This window comes from Crocodylus porosus, unplaced genomic scaffold (assembly GCF_001723895.1).
Source record: "Crocodylus porosus isolate Cpor-Errol unplaced genomic scaffold, CroPor_comp1, whole genome shotgun sequence".
Lineage (NCBI taxonomy): Eukaryota > Metazoa > Chordata > Crocodylia > Crocodylidae > Crocodylus > Crocodylus porosus.
In genome coordinates this window covers 595,008-616,544 of record NW_017728923.1, presented here as the reverse complement: position 1 = coordinate 616,544, position 21,537 = coordinate 595,008, and the positions used below count along the sequence as shown (strand labels likewise).

The window sequence follows — 21,537 nt, the reverse complement described above, 5'->3', positions numbered from 1 at the left end:
GGGCCTTTTGCTGTGCCTGGTGCCTTCCTCCCAGGTCCTGTGCTGGGGGAGTCTGTGTGGGTGGCAGTGAAGGGCAGCTTGTCATGTGCCAGGGCCCAGTTTACACATGGGGTGGGGGTCACCAGTAGAGTTAGGCTGACCCAGGCAGTGTTGGTGACACCCGTGGAGTGTCTGCTTCCTGGGGACAGGGCCCACAAAGAGAATCACTTTGTCCTCATGCCCATCAGGACGAGATCCCTGAGACTGCTCCTGTCTTCCCCTCCACTGGCATCTCACTCCCTCCCTGGAACAACCTGATGGAGAGGCAGGGCTACAGGAGATCTGGGCTTCAAGCAGTGCCTGGTTAGGGAAGGGGAGAAGACTGGTGCTCCCAGCCCAGTGCAAGGCTCAGAGGCCGCATGGGAGTGCAGCTGGAGCTGGGCAGGAGGAGGGCACCTTACCTGTGATGGTGTAGGGATAGTAGTTCCAGGCCTTCTCCGTGATGTAGAATATGCGGGGAGTCACGGCACGGGCCCAGCTGGGCAGTTTGCTGGGGAGGCGCAGAACAGGGGGCTCCAGTCACCACCCACTGCATTTCTGTCTTGTGTATCTCAACACTGACCAGTCACCCTTAGGACCAACTTCTCCACAGCGCAGGTACAGAGCAGATGGACCCCTCCCTCAGCCCTGAGTGGGAGTGGCTGCTTCTGGCAGGAGGGAGAAGAGTGCCCTCCAGGGCCAAAGCCAAGCTTGAAATACAGTGCTACCACACCTGCATCAGGACCTGGGCATCAGCTCCCTAGCCCTGCAGCCCCCAACTTGCCAGTGTCCTTCCAGCTGCCTGCATGCCCAGGGCATACCTGTACCCCCAGCATCACTCCCTGAGTGCCACACCCTCCCTGGTCCTCCACTGCTGGGCTCTCCCAACCAGTCTCCATCTCCATGCCCCACAAGGCACCCAGACCTACCTCTTCCCCTTGCTCACCCCCACTTGCAGCCCTCATACTCCAGCAACCCTAAGAGCTGATCCTGCTCCCACTGCAGCCATGGGAAGCTGTGCTCTTGGTTCAGAAAAGCAGGTTAAGACCCGCAGGCTGGATCAGGTGCTGCTTCTGCTCCCAGGCCCTCAGATCCCCCCGCAGTCATGGTAAGGAGAGGACACTGGGGTATGGATGCACTGAAGGGCACAGACCCTCTGCACCAAGGAAGGTGCATCAGTGAAAGGTACCTGCCAGCAGGCAGGCAGCAGCTGGGCTCACTCCAGCCTGCTCTACAGGGGCTGGAAATGAGCTACCAGCTCTTGCTTTCCTCTGGTCATGACAGCTGTTCCTCACCCAATCGGAGGGGAGCTCGGGGGGAGGGGAGAGACGAGGGGATTTTTGATTAATCTTCAGCCTCTATAAATAGCATCCCCGAGAGGAGAATCGTGAGTGCCACGGCTAAAAATATACCGGCTAGCGCTGGCAGTCCCCCTGCTGAGCGCACAGCCCAGTAACGTGCTGCAGTGAGATGGAGGCATGCTGCTAGGGCTGCCTCACCGATATGCACTGTCCATCGCACCTTTCCACCCGCTGGGCACTAGGGGTGGGAATAATGAACGGGCCTTGGTTCTCCTCTCTGACAGCCATGCATGTGAATAAGCAAACATCAAGGAGAGAATGGGACAGCTGGGCTGCAGCAGGGGAAAGGGAGGTGCAGGACAGGCAGAAGCCAAGGGATTAAGGGGCAGCAAGGGGACAGGCAGTGAAACAGATGCAAAGGCCACTCCTGCATTAGGTCTGTCCTCAGCAAGGGGTAATTGGGTTACTGCACAACACATGGACAGAGGAACACATACCCCAGTGTAAATGACCTCAGCTTTGCATACAGGAAGGGATCAGGAGTGGACAGACCAGCAGTTCTCCTGGGGTAGGTCACACAGCAGGCAACCTTTAAAGACTCTCTAGTAGGTAGGGGGAGAACAAGTCATAGCCTTTTCACCTTTATTCCTGACTCCCCTGGGATGGATGCAGGCAGAAGCCAGACAAACCTGTGCAGCATGTACTAGTAGTGTTTCACCCCGATTCTTTGAGGTCTAATTCTCCACTGGACTGAACAGCTGCTCCAGTTTGGGGCTTAGATTATCTGCCCGCTACTCTTTCACTTGACACAACCCCTGTCTGCCCAGGGCCATGGTAAAGCAGTTTGTGGACAGAGCCCCTCTCAGCCCTTGTGATGATGGGGCTGAAGCTTTGAATAGTCCTGGCCTCAGGCTGGCTCAGTCAACACCACAAGAAACCTGTCTACATTGCAGCTAGCACTGGGGACGTGAGAGTTCCCTGGCTCAGCTGTAAGATTCCCCCTAGAAACAAAAGGGGACAAAACCGTGGGCCCCCTTTGGAGCTGACAGCCACAAAATCATCTCAGGGCTCGCTGCTGGAGGCCTCTCTGAGCATTCAGAACTGAACCTGAGGTCAGAAGGAGCTCCATGCACAGACAGCTGGCAGTAGCAGGCTCTGGCTTGGGGAAGCCAGATGCAATCTCAGTGTATTTTCTTTTTCCTCTGCAGCCTTGGGATGGGCTTTATGTCTCTCCTCCAAAGACTCCTGCCAATGTCTCCAAAGCTACTTGGAGATGTGCTGAGTCTGAGGTGAGCCTCAGACTCATCACCAAACCCACTTTCAGGCTGGTCAGTGAGTGCCCATGCATTTGGGCATCTCTCATTTCCTTCTATGGGAGCTGCAAGTGCTCAGCACCTTTGGAATTGGCCACTTATCTCAGTGCTGAAGAGCACCAGCCTGCGAATGTCTATAGGGAATCCCACTGGCTCCAGTAAGGCTCCAGGTAGGCCTGAGTGTCTGACTGGGGACCCCCTGGCAAAATGAGTTTTGGTCTAGCAGTAGATATAGGTGTCAAATATCTGCCCCCCAGCTCAGAAAGCCCGGGCATATCTGACCAGCCCAAACAGCGAGGCTGGGCAGAGGCAGGAAGGGAAAGCTGGGACTGGGAGTCTGGACCTGAGTGGAGCAGGTCAGCTATACCTACCCTTTGGGGAAGGGGTACCTGAAAGTGAAAGCCCCCAGATGCCGAAAGAAAACTGACTGTCTTAGCTTCACAACCCCTGAAGAAAGACAGGCAAAGAGGGGAGGAGTTGATTCAGGCATGGCAGCTGAAATAAACTTTTCCAGTTTTTTTCCATTCTAATTCCAGGCACTAATAAATTGGGGAGGAGATATTTCACATGTAGTGGGGGCTCATACAATGCTGATAATGTTGCCTTAGATAAACAGCAGCAGAGCAATTTCCTTCTGGGTCCCTATTCTAGCCCCCAGCAAGAAGGGGCAGATCCTAAGTTTACCTAAATGCAAACACATATTAGCTCTCCAGGGCAAGCTCAGCCTAGCCCCATGGAAGGATAGCTAATGGCTGGGCTCTCGCATACAAATCATTCTGCTGCCAGCCACAGCAGTCCCGGTCCCACCAGGGGCAGCAGCGAGCTTATCAGCAAGTTGGTTTCATTTTTTATCTGAAGCAGCCCCCAGTCACTTGCTATGAAGGCTCCTGGGGATGGAGCGAAGCAGCACGCAGCCTGCAGGGAGACTCGTCACCAAGCCATGAGGATGTGAGAAAGCCAGATCCTACCACCACATTGTTGCTAGGGCTTCAGCAGCAGGAGCCACTTGCTTGGACACCAGGCACTAGGATGTATCCCAGGACATGGAGAGCAGAAGACACTCTCCCCTGCCCTTCCTTCCAGTCGCTCCATGGGTCAAACTGTGGCCTTGATGCCCATCTAGTAGGGGACTGGGAGACTTGAGTCATGCTGGCAAAGCACCAGGGGACTCAGATGAAACACACAGCCCTAGGGGTCTCCACAGGAGCTGAGCACCCACTTGTATGGCCCCTCCAAACAAGCCACTTGGTGGCCTCTTTCAAACATAAGCCAAGGCTATCAGGAAGGAAATGATTCTGCTGCTTCAGCCCCTGCCTGTGTCATGCCGAAGAGCTGACATGGCCATTCCAAGGCTGTGGCGTGCTATCGATCCACTGCTCTCAGGGATTGCACAAGGCCATGACATGCCAGGAGTGACAGCATCAGAACCATGCCCAGGGGACAGCTCTCCACACCGGGGTTGGGGCTGTGCATAGAGATGGTAATGCAATGTAATGCTCTTCCATGAGTCCTCGCTGAGCTCCCCTAAGCCACCCATCCTCAGGGCTGTCCTGGGAAACCCCCTTCAGGATAGGAGAGTTCTACCTGGAGGGAATAAGCAGATCAAAGCATCTGCTAGTGTTATATAAATAGCCTTTTTGCCTATTGCTTCTAATTTTATGTATTTTATTGAGTTTTGCATTGCCTTAAGAAACTCCATTTTGTATTGTTCTGTAGCTTAACATAACTGCTTGACCTTTGTATGCTACGTGTGTGAGAGAATGGGTGAGAGTGTGTCTGTGGAAGAGGAAAACATCAGCTGGTGACTGGCTGAAGAATACAGGCAGATAAGAGACCAAACAAGAAGAATCTGCCCCAGAACAGCAAGAGAACAATGGCAATCGACCTTCAAGAAAGAACACAGTGATAACCCAGCAAAAGCTCAGAGGACTGGATGAATTGACAAGGTTATAAAAGATGGGGCAAGATGTATCGATTTTGGATCTTGTTCTGCATGTCATCCTGGAGCACTGGTTCATCTGATGAGCTGGACCAGCAGGAATCTGGCTTCTACTCATGATCAACTTGGCTGGCCACTAAGTTGAACCAAGCACTGATAATGCTTCTATGAATGTGGTGTGTGTGTGTATTAAGTACTTAATCAATAAACACGGCATCTTGCCTTATCCTCACTCATAAGGTCTCGCTCATGATTTGAGCAATTGGCAATTTGTGTAACACTAGGGCAGGGAGGCAGTGGGATGACAGGATGCAAAGGGCAGTGGGGAGACAGGAGTCAGGGCCAGTTCAGCAGGAATCTAAGGAGCTCTTGGTACTACTAATAATAAGCCAGAGCAAGAGTAGCCAATGTGTCACATAGGTAATTGGGAAGCCCAGGTGAGATGATAGAAGCTCTGAGAGAAAAGGGAGTGGCAGGCAGGGGACTGACAGTGGTTGGTGCAGATCCCACCCAAGCACAGGCAGCTCATGCTACCCCTGGGCCCTATAAGCTGGTGAGCCCTAGGCAGACCATCTTCATCTTGGTGTAAAAAGGTAGTGGGCAGATAACACAAGACCCTAAGCCAGAGTAATTCTGCCCAATGTGCTGGAGAATCACCCTTGAAAGAATTTGGGAGAAACTCCATGGCATAGGCTCTACTGGTTTAGGTGCTGTCTGTCTATGTCCATCCCCAGGGTAGCTCTTCACTTTAACACCCCCTAGCTATTAACTTTTCCCCTGCCATCTACTGGCAAGACACTGTAATAGTTTCCTCCTGGGTGGGATCCCCCCAAGAAGAGCTGCAGGTCTGTCCATTACGTAGGCTTACCATATTTCTAGTTTTAAAAAAGGGACACCTGTGTAGGGGTGGATAATATGATTGTGGGGGGCCAGTGATATGCCTGTGTCCTACCCCTCAATACCGATCTGCAGCCCCCTGCCCCTCTCAGCCCTGCTGCCCATGCAGCTTCTTGTTGCCCCTGAAGAACACCCCCTCCCCTTTCCCCACTGGAGGGGAAGGAACCTCCCCTGCCCCGCTGCAGCCTGGGTGCCCAGACAGCTTCTCCCAGTGCCAGTAGGCACCATCCCCCCTCTGCACACACAGACACCCCCCACCCCACAGTGCCCAAGCCCTGGCCTTCCAAACCTCTTCCCCACACACACAGACTTACCTGCAGCTTCCAGGGCATGCCCGATGCATGTGATGACCCTGCCTCCAATCTCCCCCACCCCTGCTTCCCCCAGCCTCAAGCAGCTCCTTGCTGGGGCTAGCCAGGAAAAACTTTGATGCTGAGCAGAGGCAGATCAAAATCCTGGACATTTGTTGATATTTAAAAAAACCGCCCAGACAGAGATGACAGGACCCAGAAAGAGGACTTGCCTAGGAAAACCCTACTAGTACAAGCCAATAGCGGGTATCTGTTAGTTTGTCTAGGTCTTTACGTGTAGTGGAAGAGTGTCCACATCTCCAGCTCTACCATCCTGCCTAGCTCCAACTGAAAGAGGGTTAGGAGCAAGGCCAAAGACTATCTGGGGTTCCAGAGACCGAAATACCTCTTTTCTTTTTGAAGAAGGGTCTCCAGACCAAGGGGAAGCACGTTGTGGGGTAGGGGTGGGGGGAAACCGTACCATGTCCCTGCTCAGACAGAGCACTCAGTTAGTGCTTGTATCACTGCAATGCCTGGGAAGCCTAATCACGGGCCAAGACAATCCAAAGGGCTGTCACATAGGCAAGGGATGCCCAGGCAGAGAGCTTCTCACTTAGTGATGTGGAGTTGCTCTAAAGAAGGGGTTAGCCTCCAAGCGCAGTGGTAAAGCACATGGTCTACAGGACATGAGGATACCCGGGCCGATTCAGACTCTCACCTGGAAAGGTGCACACGCTTCTCAGTGAACTGCCCAGGGCCGTGCACAGGGTCTTCATGAGGCTCATTCTTCACCACCTCCACGCCCTCTCCTTTCTCGCTCTCCTGGTGGCTGTGCTTGCTGATGGTGTACAGCTGGCCCACACGATACTGCAATGGCATGAGACATATTAGAGATGCTGTGCTGCTGGAGGGTCCAGCAAGGCACTAGGCCAAGCAGGAAGCCTTGGATCATATCTGCTCCCTTGCCTGCTTATGTGTCTTTAACTGCCTAGGGAACAGCATGCAGCCCAGCTTAGGCTTCTGTTCCCCAAAGGATGGGCTGACCACCAGCACCCTGGGAACTGCCTCAGAGCCCTCGGTACTGGGACGCTTGGCACAACCTTGTTATCCAGACAGTGCTTTTCCTTCCTTCATTTACTCCCAGGACCTCCAAACAGTTCCCCCATAACTTCCATGCTGACGTGCATCATGGACTTTCTACAGTCACCTCTTCTCTCTCCCCAGGATTCAGGACCTCCTGGATCTACATCACTGCTCATCTCTGAACTCCCACAAAATTACTATCACATGTAATGTGGTGACAAAAAAAGAACAGCTCCCCCGTCACCTTTCATCCTGCACAGCCAGCCCTGGCCAGACTACCTTATGCTCCTTTTCCTTTGGCCGGAAGCCTGGAAACTTGTCCCAGGGCAGCCACCCTAGCACTAGCCCAGGAGACCTTCCCCTCCTGCCTGCAACAGGGCTCCTGAGAAGCGCTACATTAGACAAGCCTGTTTGTTCTGCCAAGTCCTGCTGCCAGCTGCAAACCGGCTCTCCCAGTCCCTAAGCTCTTCCTGCTGGGCTGGGCTCCCTCTCTCAGACTGGCTGCTGGTCAGACTATTTGTCTGCCTTGGGCTGCAGTTTGCCTGACATTCTCCTCCCCTCCCCATGCCTAACCCCTCTGGGCTCCTGGGTACTACTCCTCCACCTTGGCTTCTGCTCACAGCTCCTCCCAGTGATAAGCGCCAGGGAAAGTCATTAGGTTGCTGTTTGCTCTCTGGGCAGCTCACAAGGAGGCCATTCAACCTAACTGTGCCCCAGCTGGCCTTCTCCACACAGCAGTGCTTGCTGTGGGATCCAGCCCTACAGAGGGAGGAGGACGCTAGCTGGGGCTGGGGAGTCAAGCCCTGGTGCAGCACTGACAGAATGGACCTGGTCAGCACCTTCTCTACATGGCTCCACAGAGGACTTTTCTGAGAGGAAAAGCCATGGGTCTTTCTGGTGTAAAGATTCTTGCAACCTCCCCCAGCAGCAGGTCCATGGAGGGAGAGATGAGGGAAACAAATCTGTCTGGTGATACACTCAGGATGGCTTCCCAATCCCCAGGGCTGGGCCGGAGTGGGGGAACCTCCTCCCTTCTAGTGATATAAGAGTCAGTTTCCATCCCCCTGAGACTCCCCCAGCCTGTCCAGTCCCACCTGCACACCAGTGTGACTCTCCTCTGATCCGGGTGCTTCCTTAGCTTTCCCTTCTTCCCTTAGTGCAACCTGGCAAAGTAGGACCCCAGCCCTCTGAAATCAGTAGGATTTGGAAGCGCTCAGTACAACCCAGGACCTGAGTAGAGCCTCTGCACACCAGAAGCTCTTCTGACTCCACCTCAGCTCTGCTCCCTCTCTTCCCTATTCCATGTTCAGCTGCGGGAACAGGGGAGCAGGCTCTGCAGGAGCTTTGGTTATGGGAGACACTCATAATTTGGCACTGCTGCCCCTGGCAGGAAGTGTTTCAGGACCAGGCAGGAGCCAGGCTGAAGGGGCACTCTCAGGCCCAGAGGTGTACAGTGGGGTTGCTCTGATGCATTAGCTGCCCAAGAAGCGCTTCTGTGTAGCTGGCAGAATCAGCCTGGCTCAGCCTCCCTGTCCACTACAGAGCCCTGTTGCCTGTGCAAATAGTAACAGCCAATGCAGCATAGAAACCAAGCACAGAGATAGCAGCTTATCAGCCTCGCTCACACCTGCCAGCAGCCCCTGCATGCAACACCAATGCCCGGCTCCCTTGCTGCCTTACCCTGTAGGGGGTGGGGAAGGAGCCCTGGTGGGGCTCACAGGGGAAGAAAGCAGGCCAAGGAAGCCCAGCACTGACAAACAACTGCTAAACCCAGCCATAAGTGAAAGCCCCCAGTCACTAAGGCCAGGGATAGCTAGATGCTGTCATGTTAAGGACTGGTCACCGTGTCCAGTCCCAACCATCCTCTTGGATGAAGGACCCACCACAGCCTGGCCTTTCTCCATTACTGAACTCAGTACTGGCTGGAAAGGGATCCCAAGGGAGTGCTTTCCTTGTGCCTCCTAGGGTCATTTGTACCTGTGCAAGAATCATAAGCCTGGATCTGAGCTCCCTACCTGCCCAGAGGTTAGGGATGGGAGAGGGCTCAGCCCCCAGCCCAACACTCCCCTCAGCCAACAGCCCGAAGGACATTGTGGTCCTTCTGCAGAGGATAAGCTACCTGTCCAGGCCACCATTTCCAGGATTCCTACTCCATCCACAAGAACCCTCTAGGCCCCATCCAGTCTCTCATAGTCCAGAAGAGCTGCAGGAAACTGCCTACAGGCTGGCAGCAAAGCTGGGTCACTGGAGAATACTAGGCTGGCAGCAAAGCTGGGTCACTGGAGAATACTGCATTGGCCACTCCCCAGCCAGAGGGAAGGCATGCTCAACCAAGTATTCCCAGCCACCGAAGCAGCTCCTTATACTGCCAGGGAGACTGCCCCACAGCCCTCTCCCTTGGGTAGGTGACATCTCAGCCAACACACCCTACCACTCATGCCCTCTCCAGCCCCTGCCACTCCCTGGCCAGCCTTCCTTCAGCAGAGCTTCAGCCAGCCCTTTCCACAGCAACTTCTGGGGCGCTGTGCAGATGCTCCAGTGCACACTCAGGAGCCAGCCCTGAAGCCATTTTAAAATTGGAGGGAAGCTGTCCTGCAGGATGAATTTGGGAGGCCGCATCCAGATGGCTCAGCACTTTCCACACCCATCGGGAAGCAGCCCACTTCATTCACTGCCTCTGCAGAACAAACCACCCTTGAGCTCCCCTCCCTGAAGCTAAGGCCACTCAAAGGCAAGTTTCCAGTACCACCAGGGTCTTATCAGAGGTAGTGTGACAGTGGATAAAGCACTGGACTTGGCACAAGAGATCTGGGCTCTCCAACTGACCTGCTGGGTCACCCTGGGCAAATCAACAGCTGCCTATGGCTCAGCTCCTCCTCCCACCCATTTTAGCTCATTAGGATCACTGTTCCCCAGCCTCATGGGATGGGCCCTCATCACAGGGGTCCAGACTTTCCTTAATCCACATAACATGAAAGCTGCTGCCTGTCTGCATTCTGAGCCCAGGCCTGAATTCCAGGTCCAGCTCAGCAAGGGAGTGAGGCAGCCCACTTCAGGGGAATGCTCTGCTCACTCCCACACATTGGCTGCTGCAATACAGATGATCGGGAGTGCCTTACAGTGATGGAATTTGCAACTGGGAACACTGCATTGCATGCCAGTCCCGTAGTGCTGGGTGGCAGGTGGTGGTAGTTAGGATGTGGTGCTGAAACCCCTTTATTTCTGACTGTGGGATTCACACCTCTCCCCACAGCCCACTCTGCTCTGAGCCTTTAGGCACAGGCCTCTGTCATGCACAGCTTGCAGATGTTCTGCTGAGCTCTGCTCTTTACTACCCAGCCACCCTAAAAGCATGGGCTGCTAAGGATTTTCACTGCTTTTAATACAATAAGGTCCTCTGACCAGCCAGGCTTGTGCACCTGGAGTGACTATACTGTCCCCACGCCATCCTGCTGGTCTGCCTAGGTCTCCTAGGCTGCAAAGCCTCCAACCATGGAGCTGGGATAATCCTAGGTTCCCACATGGATTAGGCTGCTGCCTGGCCAGGAAAGCAGAGCATTAATTGACCTTCGGGGCTTGTGTCAATGTCAGACAGCGGGAGCAGGTAAATAACAGGAACCCGAGTGCAACGCAGCAACTGGGCCCAGAGTCCAGCCCAGGGCGCTCCCTACAAACCCAGACAGCCGGGCACTGGAGCCCAGCCCAGGCAGTGTCCCTGCCGCAATTGCATCCCCAGCTACTGCATTTGCAGAGACCACTTGGGGAGCCTAGAGACCATGTTTGGAGCAAAACCTGGAACACCTCCCTGCCAGGGCTGTGTCCGCCCCTTTTCCTGGTGAAAGCCCCGTTCAGGTTGCCCAGCCCACATGGATCCCAAGGGCTGAGGCAGGAATGCACACACTGTGCTGTTGCTTGAGTCAGAGGTGGAGGGGCGGGGGCAGCGCTTTCTTACAGGCACACTCAGACCCTTCCTGACACACAGGTCAGCAGCTTGGGGATGGGCTGAGTGAGCTGCCAATTCCTCCCTGCAGACTCAGCCTTGGTATGTGAATTACCCTGGGACCCTTGCCAGTGTAGGATGCTGAATCTCAAGCAGGAGTACAGAGGGGACTCTCCTGTGCTGGACAAACAACAATACAGGTCCAGACATGTGTCGCCATGCAGCCTGGGTCAAACATGGAGCCCCAAGGACCTGGTTTGCAGGGCAACTTGGGGGAACCCTGAAAACTCATAACACTGGTCTCCAGGCCCCCTGCCTGTGCTCAATTAAGCACTGGAGGCTTGGAGACCAGTGTTACGAGTATGCATGAGATGCCCTGCAAACCAGGTCCTTGGGGCTGTGCATCACCCTAGCTGTACTTACCATGCAAGGCAGCCCCAATCCAAACCATGAGGCGAAACTAAGGCACAGAGTGAGGACAAGTCTTCCCCAAAGTCATGTAATAAAAGCATCATCGTGGTACCCTAAGCCACATCCAGGGCTTCCACCTGGCACCATCCTACCAGACCTCTGCTGGGGATGGGGCATGATAAGCACTGCAATGGCTTAGCCAGCCTGCTGTTATTTCCTTTCAAATACCACACAGAGATGGTGAGAAGGTTTCTCAGAGTAACAAGCCCCTTCCAGAAGAGTCGGCTGCGGGGAAACTGGCTTTTTGTTCAATAAATAATGTGGGAGTAGAAAAAATATATACATTGGAAGAGGCTTCTGCATCATAATTGTTGTATTGTTCCCTTAAAGATCCCATTCATCATCCTAATTGCCAGAGACAGCTTAGCACCACTTCACTCAGTGCAAACGCTCTCCAGATGTTAACACAGAGTCTTCGCTCTCACTGAGTTAGGGGATTGACAGGCCTGCGAACCCTAGAGTATCTCAGAAACAGGATATGCCACTGGCTTGGGCTGGCCTGACCTTTCTAAACAAGCAGCCTGGATATACAGGTGGTGTGGACTTACTGCCATTGTTATCTCCTGCTGGTGGGTCTACCTGCTCCCTCATAAATGGTATTAAGCTCCTATGTTAATACAGGAGGCAAGGACTCAGGTCAGAGGAGGGAGATAGCCAGAGCTCTCCAGGTGCAGTACTACAATACTCCTCCACTAGTTCCAAGACACCTGCACTCACAAGTCTTTGCACACATCAGTATAGTTTTTTAAGCATACTATTACTGCTTCCAGTGGGTCATGACAAGCAACTCTCAGTTCTTGGTTATGTAACAGTGTTCCTAACTACAGCCTACCTACCTACCTGCAGTTCTTGACAGCACTGCTTATGACTGACACTCCCAACTTTCAAAAGGCCGGGCATGATAGCTCATTACGGGTAAACTGGCTACTCTTTCTGAAAGGCCCAGGGTGCTTTGACAAGTCACAGCTCTCTGCTGCGACACTCAGCACAGTGTATGGGACAGGCACTGTTACCAGTCCATTCACACAGTAGAGAGCATGAACAAGACAGATATCCTGCCAACAGCAGCTCTCCACAAGCATCTGGGAAGGTTACTAGTAAATACTCACAGTGCTCCTGTGAAGCAGCGTGCTCTGCTCCTGGCAGAGGCACGCTTGCTGTAAGCAATGACAAGGCATAGTATTAGTCACGGAATAATTACCGACAACACTCCCACGCCTGGATCTCCTCATCCTCCAGGCTGCACGCTAAAGGGACCTCATTCCTGGAGGTGCTCCTCCTGCCTTACTCATACCCTGCAGTGTGTTGCTAGCCCACCCAGTACCTTGGCCACAAGCTGCTCTCCACCCCAAGGGCCCAGCAAGGAATCTTCTACTGCCTGAATTCAATCTACACTGAAGCAATTGCTTTGAGTCAGACAGGAAACACAGTAATTCATTTCTCGGGCTGCAGAAGCCCTTAACAGGCAATTCAAATCTGCAGCTGGGACCCTGTGTCCTCAAGCCAAGAGGGGTAGGGAGCACTAGCAGGGTGGTGCAGCACTTCTACAGTGTCCTCCCATACCACAAAGTGTCTGCACAGCACCTGATCCACCACCTGCTCTGGGCTGGGACCTGTAGGCAGTTGCCGGATGTCTGAAGGACCAGGTCGTCTATGCAGTGCCCCTGCTGGCCATTCTCTGCCTAAGTGCCTATGTGTTGACTGCCTGTGGCAGAGGCTGTGCCCTGGGGATGGTCAGAGGCTGCCGTTAGCTCTGCCTTGCTCGTGTGCAGTGGGAGGGCTGCCAAAAGGCAGAATGACAGCGTGAGGGCAGTGTGCAGGGCCCAGGCCTGGCTGTGGGAGCTGAGGAACATGCCTCTGCAACTGGCATCGGCTTGCACCAGCCTAGACAGCCTCCTGTTCAGAGGTGCTGGAGACCCCAAATTCCAGCTGAAGTCAGTGAAGCTCTTCTGAAAAGGTGGACCAAGGGCCAGGTCTCAGGAGGACGTGCACTGGACAAGGCTCCTGAACAAGCTGGTACAGTGAAGGCACTCAAAACTCAGGCTTCAGGGCATGGTTTGTGGGGGGAGAGGTGTTAATGGCTTCTTTACCTTGCTCCACACGCACATGCACACGCACATGCACATGCACACACATGCAGTGCCAACAGCACTGTCCCAGGGGCTATCCATGCCTTTCTCTGAAGGCACAGTGGGGTGCGGGCCTAGGTGGGTTGGCCGAGACGGCTTGGGCAGGCCTGACAGATCTGACATGTCCATGCTCTAAAATCCAGGCTGGCCCCACAAGCCAGAACAAGGAGCCAGGACTCCAGGGCTCTTCTCCTTGGGTGGACAAACAAGTCGCTGCCCCTCTTTGTGCCTCAGTTTTCCCCATAGGTGAACGCTGGATACTGCTCCCTCACACGGGCGCTCCCAGGACCAGGCAGGAGGGTTTATGCAGTTGTGTTGCAGCACCCTGAGCTCTGGGGCTGGCGCAGGGCAGTGGCCCCTGCAGGGGAGCGGGGCAGGCCGCAACCCAGAGCGCTGTGGCACTTGCAGCCTCAGCATACCTCCGCTCGGTTCCTCTGAAGACATGTTGAGGAGGAAGTTTCCATGACGCACGCTGCCACGGTAACGAAGGCCTTTCACAGGCGGCAGGAAGCTGCCTGACTGACACTTCCTATGCTGGGGAGGCCTCGCCTGAAGCTGACCCCAGGCCCTGGAGCCAAAGCAGTCACAGCAGCTAAGCTCAGAGCTGGCCCATCAGCCTGCAAACATTCACCACCTAGACACAGGGCGCCTGCCAACCGCAAGCTGCAGCATGGTACTGCAGCCCACCCCTGCTCTCCACGGTGCTGGTCTGGTAGGCAAGGGTCGGAGGGAGGGGTCATGAGCCCGCTGAAAGAGCGAGGAGGCTTCTGAGAAGCTGCTTCCCATCTGCTCTGCCCTGTCCCACAGGCTGCCTGGCTAGCTGGGAACCCGAGGGATGTGGCACTCCCTGAAGTGTGTGCATCTGCTGATCCGGTCACTGCCATCACTGCTCTCAACACCCATCCCACCATGCTTCATTTCCCAGCAAACCCCTCTTCCACCACACCCTTCTGCTCCATGCAACGTCACTTGCAATCCAGTGAAATTCAAGGAGGCACTGGTCTAAGGTGGAACAAGCCACTTTTTCCTTCAGCACACTGATCTCAATCTGCCACTGGCACCAGGTCTCCTTCCCTTCCCCTACAATGAATTTGGCCATATTAAGCAGATCTGTGCCAAGCTATGACATAGCACTGCAGGGTCACCAATGGGACTGTGAGCAGATCTGACATGCCCATTTCCTGTCTTGGAAAGTAGCAGCACCACACTGCACCTGGTGCCAGGAAAGCTGTGAGTCACAGTTCGGTGGCCTAAGGACAAGAGGGGAACCACAGCACTGGCAATCCTGCATTCACTACCTCTAACATCTTTCACCCAGAAGAATCCCAAAATGTTTTCCAGCAGGTACAAGGACCACTCCCACTAACATGCAGTTGGCTCTGAAAGGGAATGCAGAAGCTATTTAACATCCTACTACAAACCTACGTGAGTTTAGGACAGGAAGTGAAGAGTAGCAGAGTGTATCCAACAGAAACTGGTGGGGGGCGCAGATCTAGCTTGGGAAAGTGCCATGACCACGAGCTGGAGCCCAGCCAGGACACAAACAGCGCACCCCTTTCAAACGTGTTATCACTTTGGGGGGAAATGTTCTTTCCAAACAGAAGAGCCACATCCTGCTGCCCCTTACAACAGCCGTTGGAGCTGCAGGCATCACTGCAGACTCATAATGGTGTAAACTAGAGAGGACTCGGGCCCAGCCCTACTGTGGCCTTGAGCCCTGCGTCTGCACCTGCTCTGGAGTCTTGACACCGCTCACTGCAGCCTGTGGGCAGCGTGTTGGGTCTGGCACAGATCCGACTCACAAGGAGGGAACCCTTTTTCCAAATCACTTCCCACAACATCCTGGGATTTCCCATCCCAAACCTGTGCCAGCACAGCCCCACTTAGCTCAATGAGCTACACCCCTGGCAGCCTGCCCTGAGGAATTCTGCCTGCAGGTGCTGAACCTTCTACCTGGCAGTGCCTGTTCCCCAGTTACCCTGCTAACACTCACTAGTCCAGTTCCTTCACTGCACAGACACTAACAGCTCAGGCCTTGCAACATGCTGAGAGAGAGAGAGCACTAAAGGCTTCCACGGTTGGGCTGTCAGCATCAGTTTACCCTCATGCAGGTCCCATTTCCAGCCAGTCACTGTTCTACCTGCCTCCCCATTGCTCAGCACCCTGGGGCTATTGCTACCATGAAAAGGTCTGGTCAGGAGGGCAGCCAGTGCTTTGGACCTGTGCTGTAATGCAATGAGGCAGCTCCAAACCCCACACTTGGAGGGGCCCACTCAGCCCCCAGGCATGTCAGTGGAGGCTAGGACCCTCTGTTTGGGGTTCTGCTCTGAATAAGGCTCAGCAGTCTTGCACCCACTTCACAACTGGGGAAACTGAGGCAGCTGCTCAAGGCAACCCCACAAGTCAAAGGCAGTGATGGGATCCAAGCCCAGATTATCTCCCTTCCAGCCCTGGGCATACCTGACCCTGAGGTCTCTCTTGCAGCATAAGCCCACTCCAGCAGGGCAGGGGAAGGAGCCCAGAGCTCAGGAGTTCTGCCTGTTAGCCACAGGCCCACATGCCTGGGTTGAAAATGGGGAGTCTAAGGTCTAGCCCCAAGCTCAGAGCCCAGGAGGGTAAAATAAACACCCTGCAAGAGAAAGCACAGTGTAGAGAGTCAATGGGTCCTAGTGGGGCTGAGCACCATCCTGCTCCGGGGCTGGGGGTGCCAGGGTAGAGATTAGAGAGCACAGACAGTTCAGTGCCCTGGGACCTGGCATGACTGGCAGGGCACTCCTCATAGGGACACACAGCTTGGCCATGGGGCTGCACAGCTTGCTCCGCAGAAGCTGCAAGCCCTGCGCTAGCTTCTCTCCTCATGCGGTTGCAGTAATGGGCTGTTGTACTAGCTGCTCGTGGGCTGCCTGCACACCAAGGTCCCTCTGCCCCTCATCAGGGTGCCTGGGCTGGGCGCTAAGAAGCTGCCTCTTTCTGGAACCACTTCTCACCAGCTGCTTGGGCTGGGAGGAGAGGGAGCAGGCAGGCAGCCCCCTCCCTCTCTGCTGCTGTGTTTGAACAGCCTTGGAGGGAGCCTGTCGCAGCACGGGGAGAGTGAGAAGCACTAGGAAGAAAGACAGGGCAGGGGCTACCCCAGGTCCACAGTCATATGGAAGATTAGCCTTCCTTGCCTGGCCCCATCCCCGACCACATCAAGGAGGGGATTTTCTCCACCTAGCAGCCCTGTCACATGCTGCAGGGATGGAGGTTTGCTCCCTCTCAGCAGCATCCCCAGCCCTGCCTTGTTGTGCTCTGGGCTGGGCTGGGCTGGGTCTGTCAGGCTGCCACAGGTGATTAACACTGAGTTCCCACACGCTGACGCCCCCATCCCATGCCCCATGAACTCAGGTAAGGCAGGGCAGTGCAGTCCAGTGGTGCCTCTGGGGACTGAATGGGGTGTAGTATACTGGCTAATTCGTCAGCCGTACAAGGTCCAATCTGCACTCCCCACCCAGGCACTTACCTCCTCAGTGGTGAGTGGCATGCAGATGCGATACTCCTTGATCAGCATGGTGGTCCCGCTCGGTGTGCTGGGGCACAGGTGGCCCCTTCAGGAGGAAGCTGGTGGCAATGGGTGAGGCAGATCAGGTGGAGAGGCTGGTGCAGAGCGAGCAGAGCAGCACCCCAGGCTCTTTGGGAGAAGGACTCATTCTGCAGAGACAGAGCCGCCAGCGTGCGGGGAGAGGACAGCTTAGTGCAGAGCAGCAGATGGGACCTCGTGCATCCTGTCCGGGCAGCCCCAAGTGCTCTTACAGTCCCTGCCTTAGTCAGAGGCAAAGCTCCTCTCTCTTTCCTCCTCTGCTACAGGCACAGCTCTGCTTGTGACTTCATAATCCGTTGCCATGGCAGTGGTTGTGAGGTCACCAAGCTAGAGAGTAACACCCTGGTATGTACCAACAGGAGCTGGAAGGAGCGGAGGGAGGCCGGCACCTGCCTGTGTCAGCTCCCTGGGGCCAGGATCCTGGAGAAGGGAGGGAGATTCAGCCCTGCTTTAACCCTTTCCCTACTAAAGGATGTGTGTTCCCCATGGCAACTGCCCTAAAGGAACTATCCAATTGCTGTGCATGGATGGCACAGCCTGTGGCTAATGGGTGCCTCTCCCTTGGGAATCTGAGCCAAATTCCACAGTGATGGGAACCATAAACATCAGAAGCGGAGGGTGGGGAGGCAACCATTACAATTCATTTGTCCTATGGTAGCAGCCAGGGGTCCCATCCCAGTCAAGGACACCACTGGGATCAGCTCTGTACAGACACAGGCCAAAGAGACAGTCCTTGCCCCAAGGAGCTGCTGGTCAGGAAGTAGCTCTGAGCTGGGATCCAGCAGGTGTGTGAGGCCAAGTGCGAAAGACAGAGGCAGCATCAGGAACTGGAGGGCAGTACAGAAGGCCATCTCCTGACTGCCCGCTACTGCAGCCTGCAACTCACTTCCCTGCAGCTTGCACCCTGGACCCACTAAGACCAAGGGACAAGGTTGCTCTCGCTGCTACTGGTACTGGGTGCTGGCCCCACCACACACCAGGGCATCACCATGCTCCTGACCCATTGCAGAGTGCACCCTGCTGAGTTTGACTCAGCCTTTCTGAGGATGCAGGGCTAGCAGGCTTCCCCAGACTGTACTCCCCCAGCTTCAGATCATGCTGCTGCAGGTAGTGTAATAGTGCCGGGCTCGGTATTAATCCTTATCTCAAGCCTGCCTAGATTCTCCCTCTTGGCTCCTTCCTGCTCATCAGCCCCAGAGCATCCAGTCTCTGCTTGGTGTTTCTCTGCCCTAGGCCATAGGCTTTCTGTGGTAAGGGGAAGGGGTTTTATTCAGCAGACCATGCCTTCAAGTTCACAAGACTCCCATTCCAGCCTGCCTGAAACACCCCGGCAGGGTGAGAAGAGGGACAGTGGACTCTGCTGACTCCCTCAAGTCAGTAGCTTCTTTTGGATATAAGGGAGGCAGGAGTGGCTCCCTGGAGCAAGAAGACCTAGGGTGTGGGCTGACCAACTATGCAGGAGGAACCACAGGAACAGCCGAACCTGGGGACAGACAGAGCTGGCCTTTATGCTGTTGGCTTGTTAATGTTTTGGCCAACCAAGCAAATCTCAGTGAGGGGGAGGAGCTGGGCTCTACAGCATACACAAACCAGGCTTGGGAAAGGTCCCTGTTTACAGCCATTTATCATTACTGATTTCACAAATAACTGCTTTCAGCACCAACCTCCTGCAAGGCTTGTATGAGGATGGAGTGGGGACAACTAGCTGGCCCGTTAGAACAAGACCTTTTCATATGCAAGGCACAATGGAGGAGGGTGCAAAAAGAGAGGGGAACTGAAGGGGCACTGAGGAGGGAAGAGTGAGAAGGTCCCACAAGGAAGCAGAAATGAAAAAGGGCAAAGGTCCAAGTTGGGGAAGAGAGAATCCTACAGAGCCGCAGAGGAGCGGAGCAGACCTCCAAGTGAGAAGCGAGTGTTTTCTGAGTGTTGCCACACCAGCGGGCCACTAGCAGTCTGGGCAGAATGATAAGTGCAGCTTCCTGTGACAGAGGACAACACGTTTCCTCCCCCCTCTGCTCCTGCAGCAGCTGTGCACAGCAGATGGGAGGTGCTGGGGCACTGTCATGCCCTGTGCTGCCCATCAGGAACCACCATCCCCAAAACTGGCTGCTACCTGACATGCAAGCAGTGTGCCCATGCGAGGAGCTGTGAGGCATGTCCACTGCACTTGCTGGAGCGTTGCTTGACCTGGTCCCTCAGCCTGCCAGTCATGTGAATGGGCAGTTAGTGCTCAGATTGCCATCTTCCCCACGCTCAGAGGAGATGTGCTCCTCCATTTGGCACCCTTCTAAAGAGCCATCTCCTGCTCAGGGAGGTGCTGAAACAAAGGCATGACAGGGCAGTGCCTAGACCCTGGCCTCCTGAGCACAGCCCCAGCTTCCAGGCAGAACAAGAAGCCATCTTCTCCCCTAGTTTGAGAGACAGATCCTGGAAACATAAGCAGCTACTAGAGCAGCTGCAATATCTGCCTGGGTGTGCAGTCTGACTTGCTAGTTGTGGGAGGGTGGAGCTGCCCCATGTACTGCAATGGGATGTTGGTGCTGAGACTCACTGCTCAGGGCATGGGTCACCAACCTCACCTGGGGCGTGGGGTGGGCTCTGTCTGTGGGAGGAGCCCTCCAGCAGTATCTAAACATACAATATACCATCCTGCCCCCTCGCCCCCCAACTTGGAGGGGTGGAGGGGGGGTTGCAAGGGACCTCTGTTGCTTCCGAGGGACGAGAGAGGCCCCACATGGCTGCTGAGGTGCTCCATGGCAGAGACACCGCTCACAGCCCCTCAGGCTTCAGTATGGCCCTGATCATTTTGGGAGCGTCTACCTGCCCAGAGTAGCAGTGCCAGCTCCTTCCTCCAGCTGCTGACTCTCATGGGGGCAGCTCCTGCTACTTGAAGAGATGGATGGGCCACATAGAGCCCCCCCCAGGATGGCTGTTAACTCCCAGCCTGTCCCTACCCAGGTGGACTCCCACTCTGAAGGGCATCCAGGGCCAGGGCAGCAGAGGGTCAGTCCTACAGAAAGACCCCTCCTCCTCCTCACCTGGCTCCCAGCCCCTCCTCTCCCCCCCAGCACTTTCCTAGTAATCTGTACCAAAGCCAGAACAGGGGCCATACCACACCTGGGAGAGCAACAGGCTACGACGGGGGATGCAATGTCACATGGATCAGATGAGCTTCCACCAGGTCCCAGCATAGTTAAGACAGTCAACCCTGCTTGAGACTTGAGCCTGGGACTGCGAGTACTGGAAATGCAAGCCTTTAACACCGGAGTAAAAGGACAGGACCCCCCAACTAGCAGCTACAGCATGCTTATAACACTCTAGCAATACAAGCCAGGTGGCTAGGCAGGGAGATCTATCAGTGTAAAGCAAAAGCTAAAATAAATGAGGAAATGGGACTGGAGTAAAAGCCACCCATGCTGCTCCTGAAATCATGCTGGAAGGGCAGCAGATAGCTGGGGGAGGCAGGCTGGCAAGCCATAGCCTAGGGATGGCTAGTGGGAAGACTAAATCCAGTGGCAGCATGAACAGCATGAGGCTCTGCCCAATGGATGGGCAGAGACAGCAGCATCCCTCTGATGGACAGAGAGCGAATGAGAGGTGAGGATGTGTCCTTTCAGAGTCTCCAGTTCATACTTTGCCCTGGGCCACCAGGCAGCCACCCAGGACAGAATGGAAGTGGTGAGGACAAAATGAAGAGGGAGGAGGCAAGCTGGGGAGATGGGAGGCCAGGCGTGGAGGAGCGCTGCAGCCAGGCTGGTCACCTAGGGAGGCAGGTCTATAAGTCCTGCCCCAGTCCCAAGCATCCCAGTGCAGAGACCTGGCAAAGGCATGAGCCAGGATGAAGATACCACATGCCAGGACAGCAAGTCTATGCAGCCTGTTACTTTTGGGTCCATCTAGCTTCTCAGTGGGGCTGGGGCCTCATAGCATGGAGAGGTCCCAGCTCCACAGAGGCAGGTGCCAAGCTTCCTTAGCACAAGGACCTGGTCCCAGCCCCAGAGAGACTGCTACTCTAGCCTAGGACCAGACAAGAGCTGGGTGCAACAAACAGATCGGGGAAACATAAGGCAAGAGCCAGACAGAGCAGGGGAAGAGCGATACACAGCACATGCTTTCCTCAGCAGCTCCAAACATGCAAGTGCAGAGACACCATAAGGCCAATTACTTAGCCTTCAGTAAACAGTTCAGTAAGAATTGATTTGTGAGCAGCTTTGATGGGACTCCTGACCTCAGCCTTGAGGAGCAAACCCCTCCAGGAGACCACTGGGCTCTACCAGCAGCAGCGGGGTAGGAGCCTGCCCCTTGGTGACAGGCGTCTATCCGTTACAGCTCCACCTTGCCTCTCCCTGGCCTGACCCAGGATCCGACAAACCAGTCAGGATGGAAGAAGAGCCAGTGGCTTATTGCTGCTGCACCTCTGCATGTGCTTAATCTCATCAGTAGTCATTTTATGAGATGCGGGACCTGCTGCCAGTTCAGCCCTGCCCTGCCGGGCCCATAGGTGCCATGGCCACAGGTATCCCCGGGGGCCAGGCAGGGAGCACTGGGACTAAGGCAGGACCTGATGCGGGGGAAGGCA

At 55.0% G+C, this 21,537-nt stretch overlaps 1 protein-coding gene across 2 annotated transcripts in view; it reads right to left on the bottom strand.

Annotated features, from left to right (window-relative positions):
- The window catches only part of LOC109313359 (cytoplasmic phosphatidylinositol transfer protein 1-like), a 34,452-nt gene extending 17,210 nt beyond the window's left edge, over positions 1-17,242 (bottom strand). Inside the window, exons 1-3 of one of the 2 annotated variants that reach the window (XM_019539839.1) lie at positions 16,881-17,242; positions 6,477-6,625; positions 441-529 (exon numbers count right to left, since the gene is read on the bottom strand). In XM_019539839.1, coding sequence (XP_019395384.1) covers positions 441-529; positions 6,477-6,625; positions 16,881-16,928 — 286 coding nt within the window. In that variant the 5' untranslated portion in view covers positions 16,929-17,242. The remainder of the gene's footprint in view (positions 1-440; positions 530-6,476; positions 6,626-16,880) is intronic. The other variant, XM_019539840.1, reaches the window with a different exon arrangement.
- Positions 17,243-21,537: the final 4,295 nt, after the last annotated feature.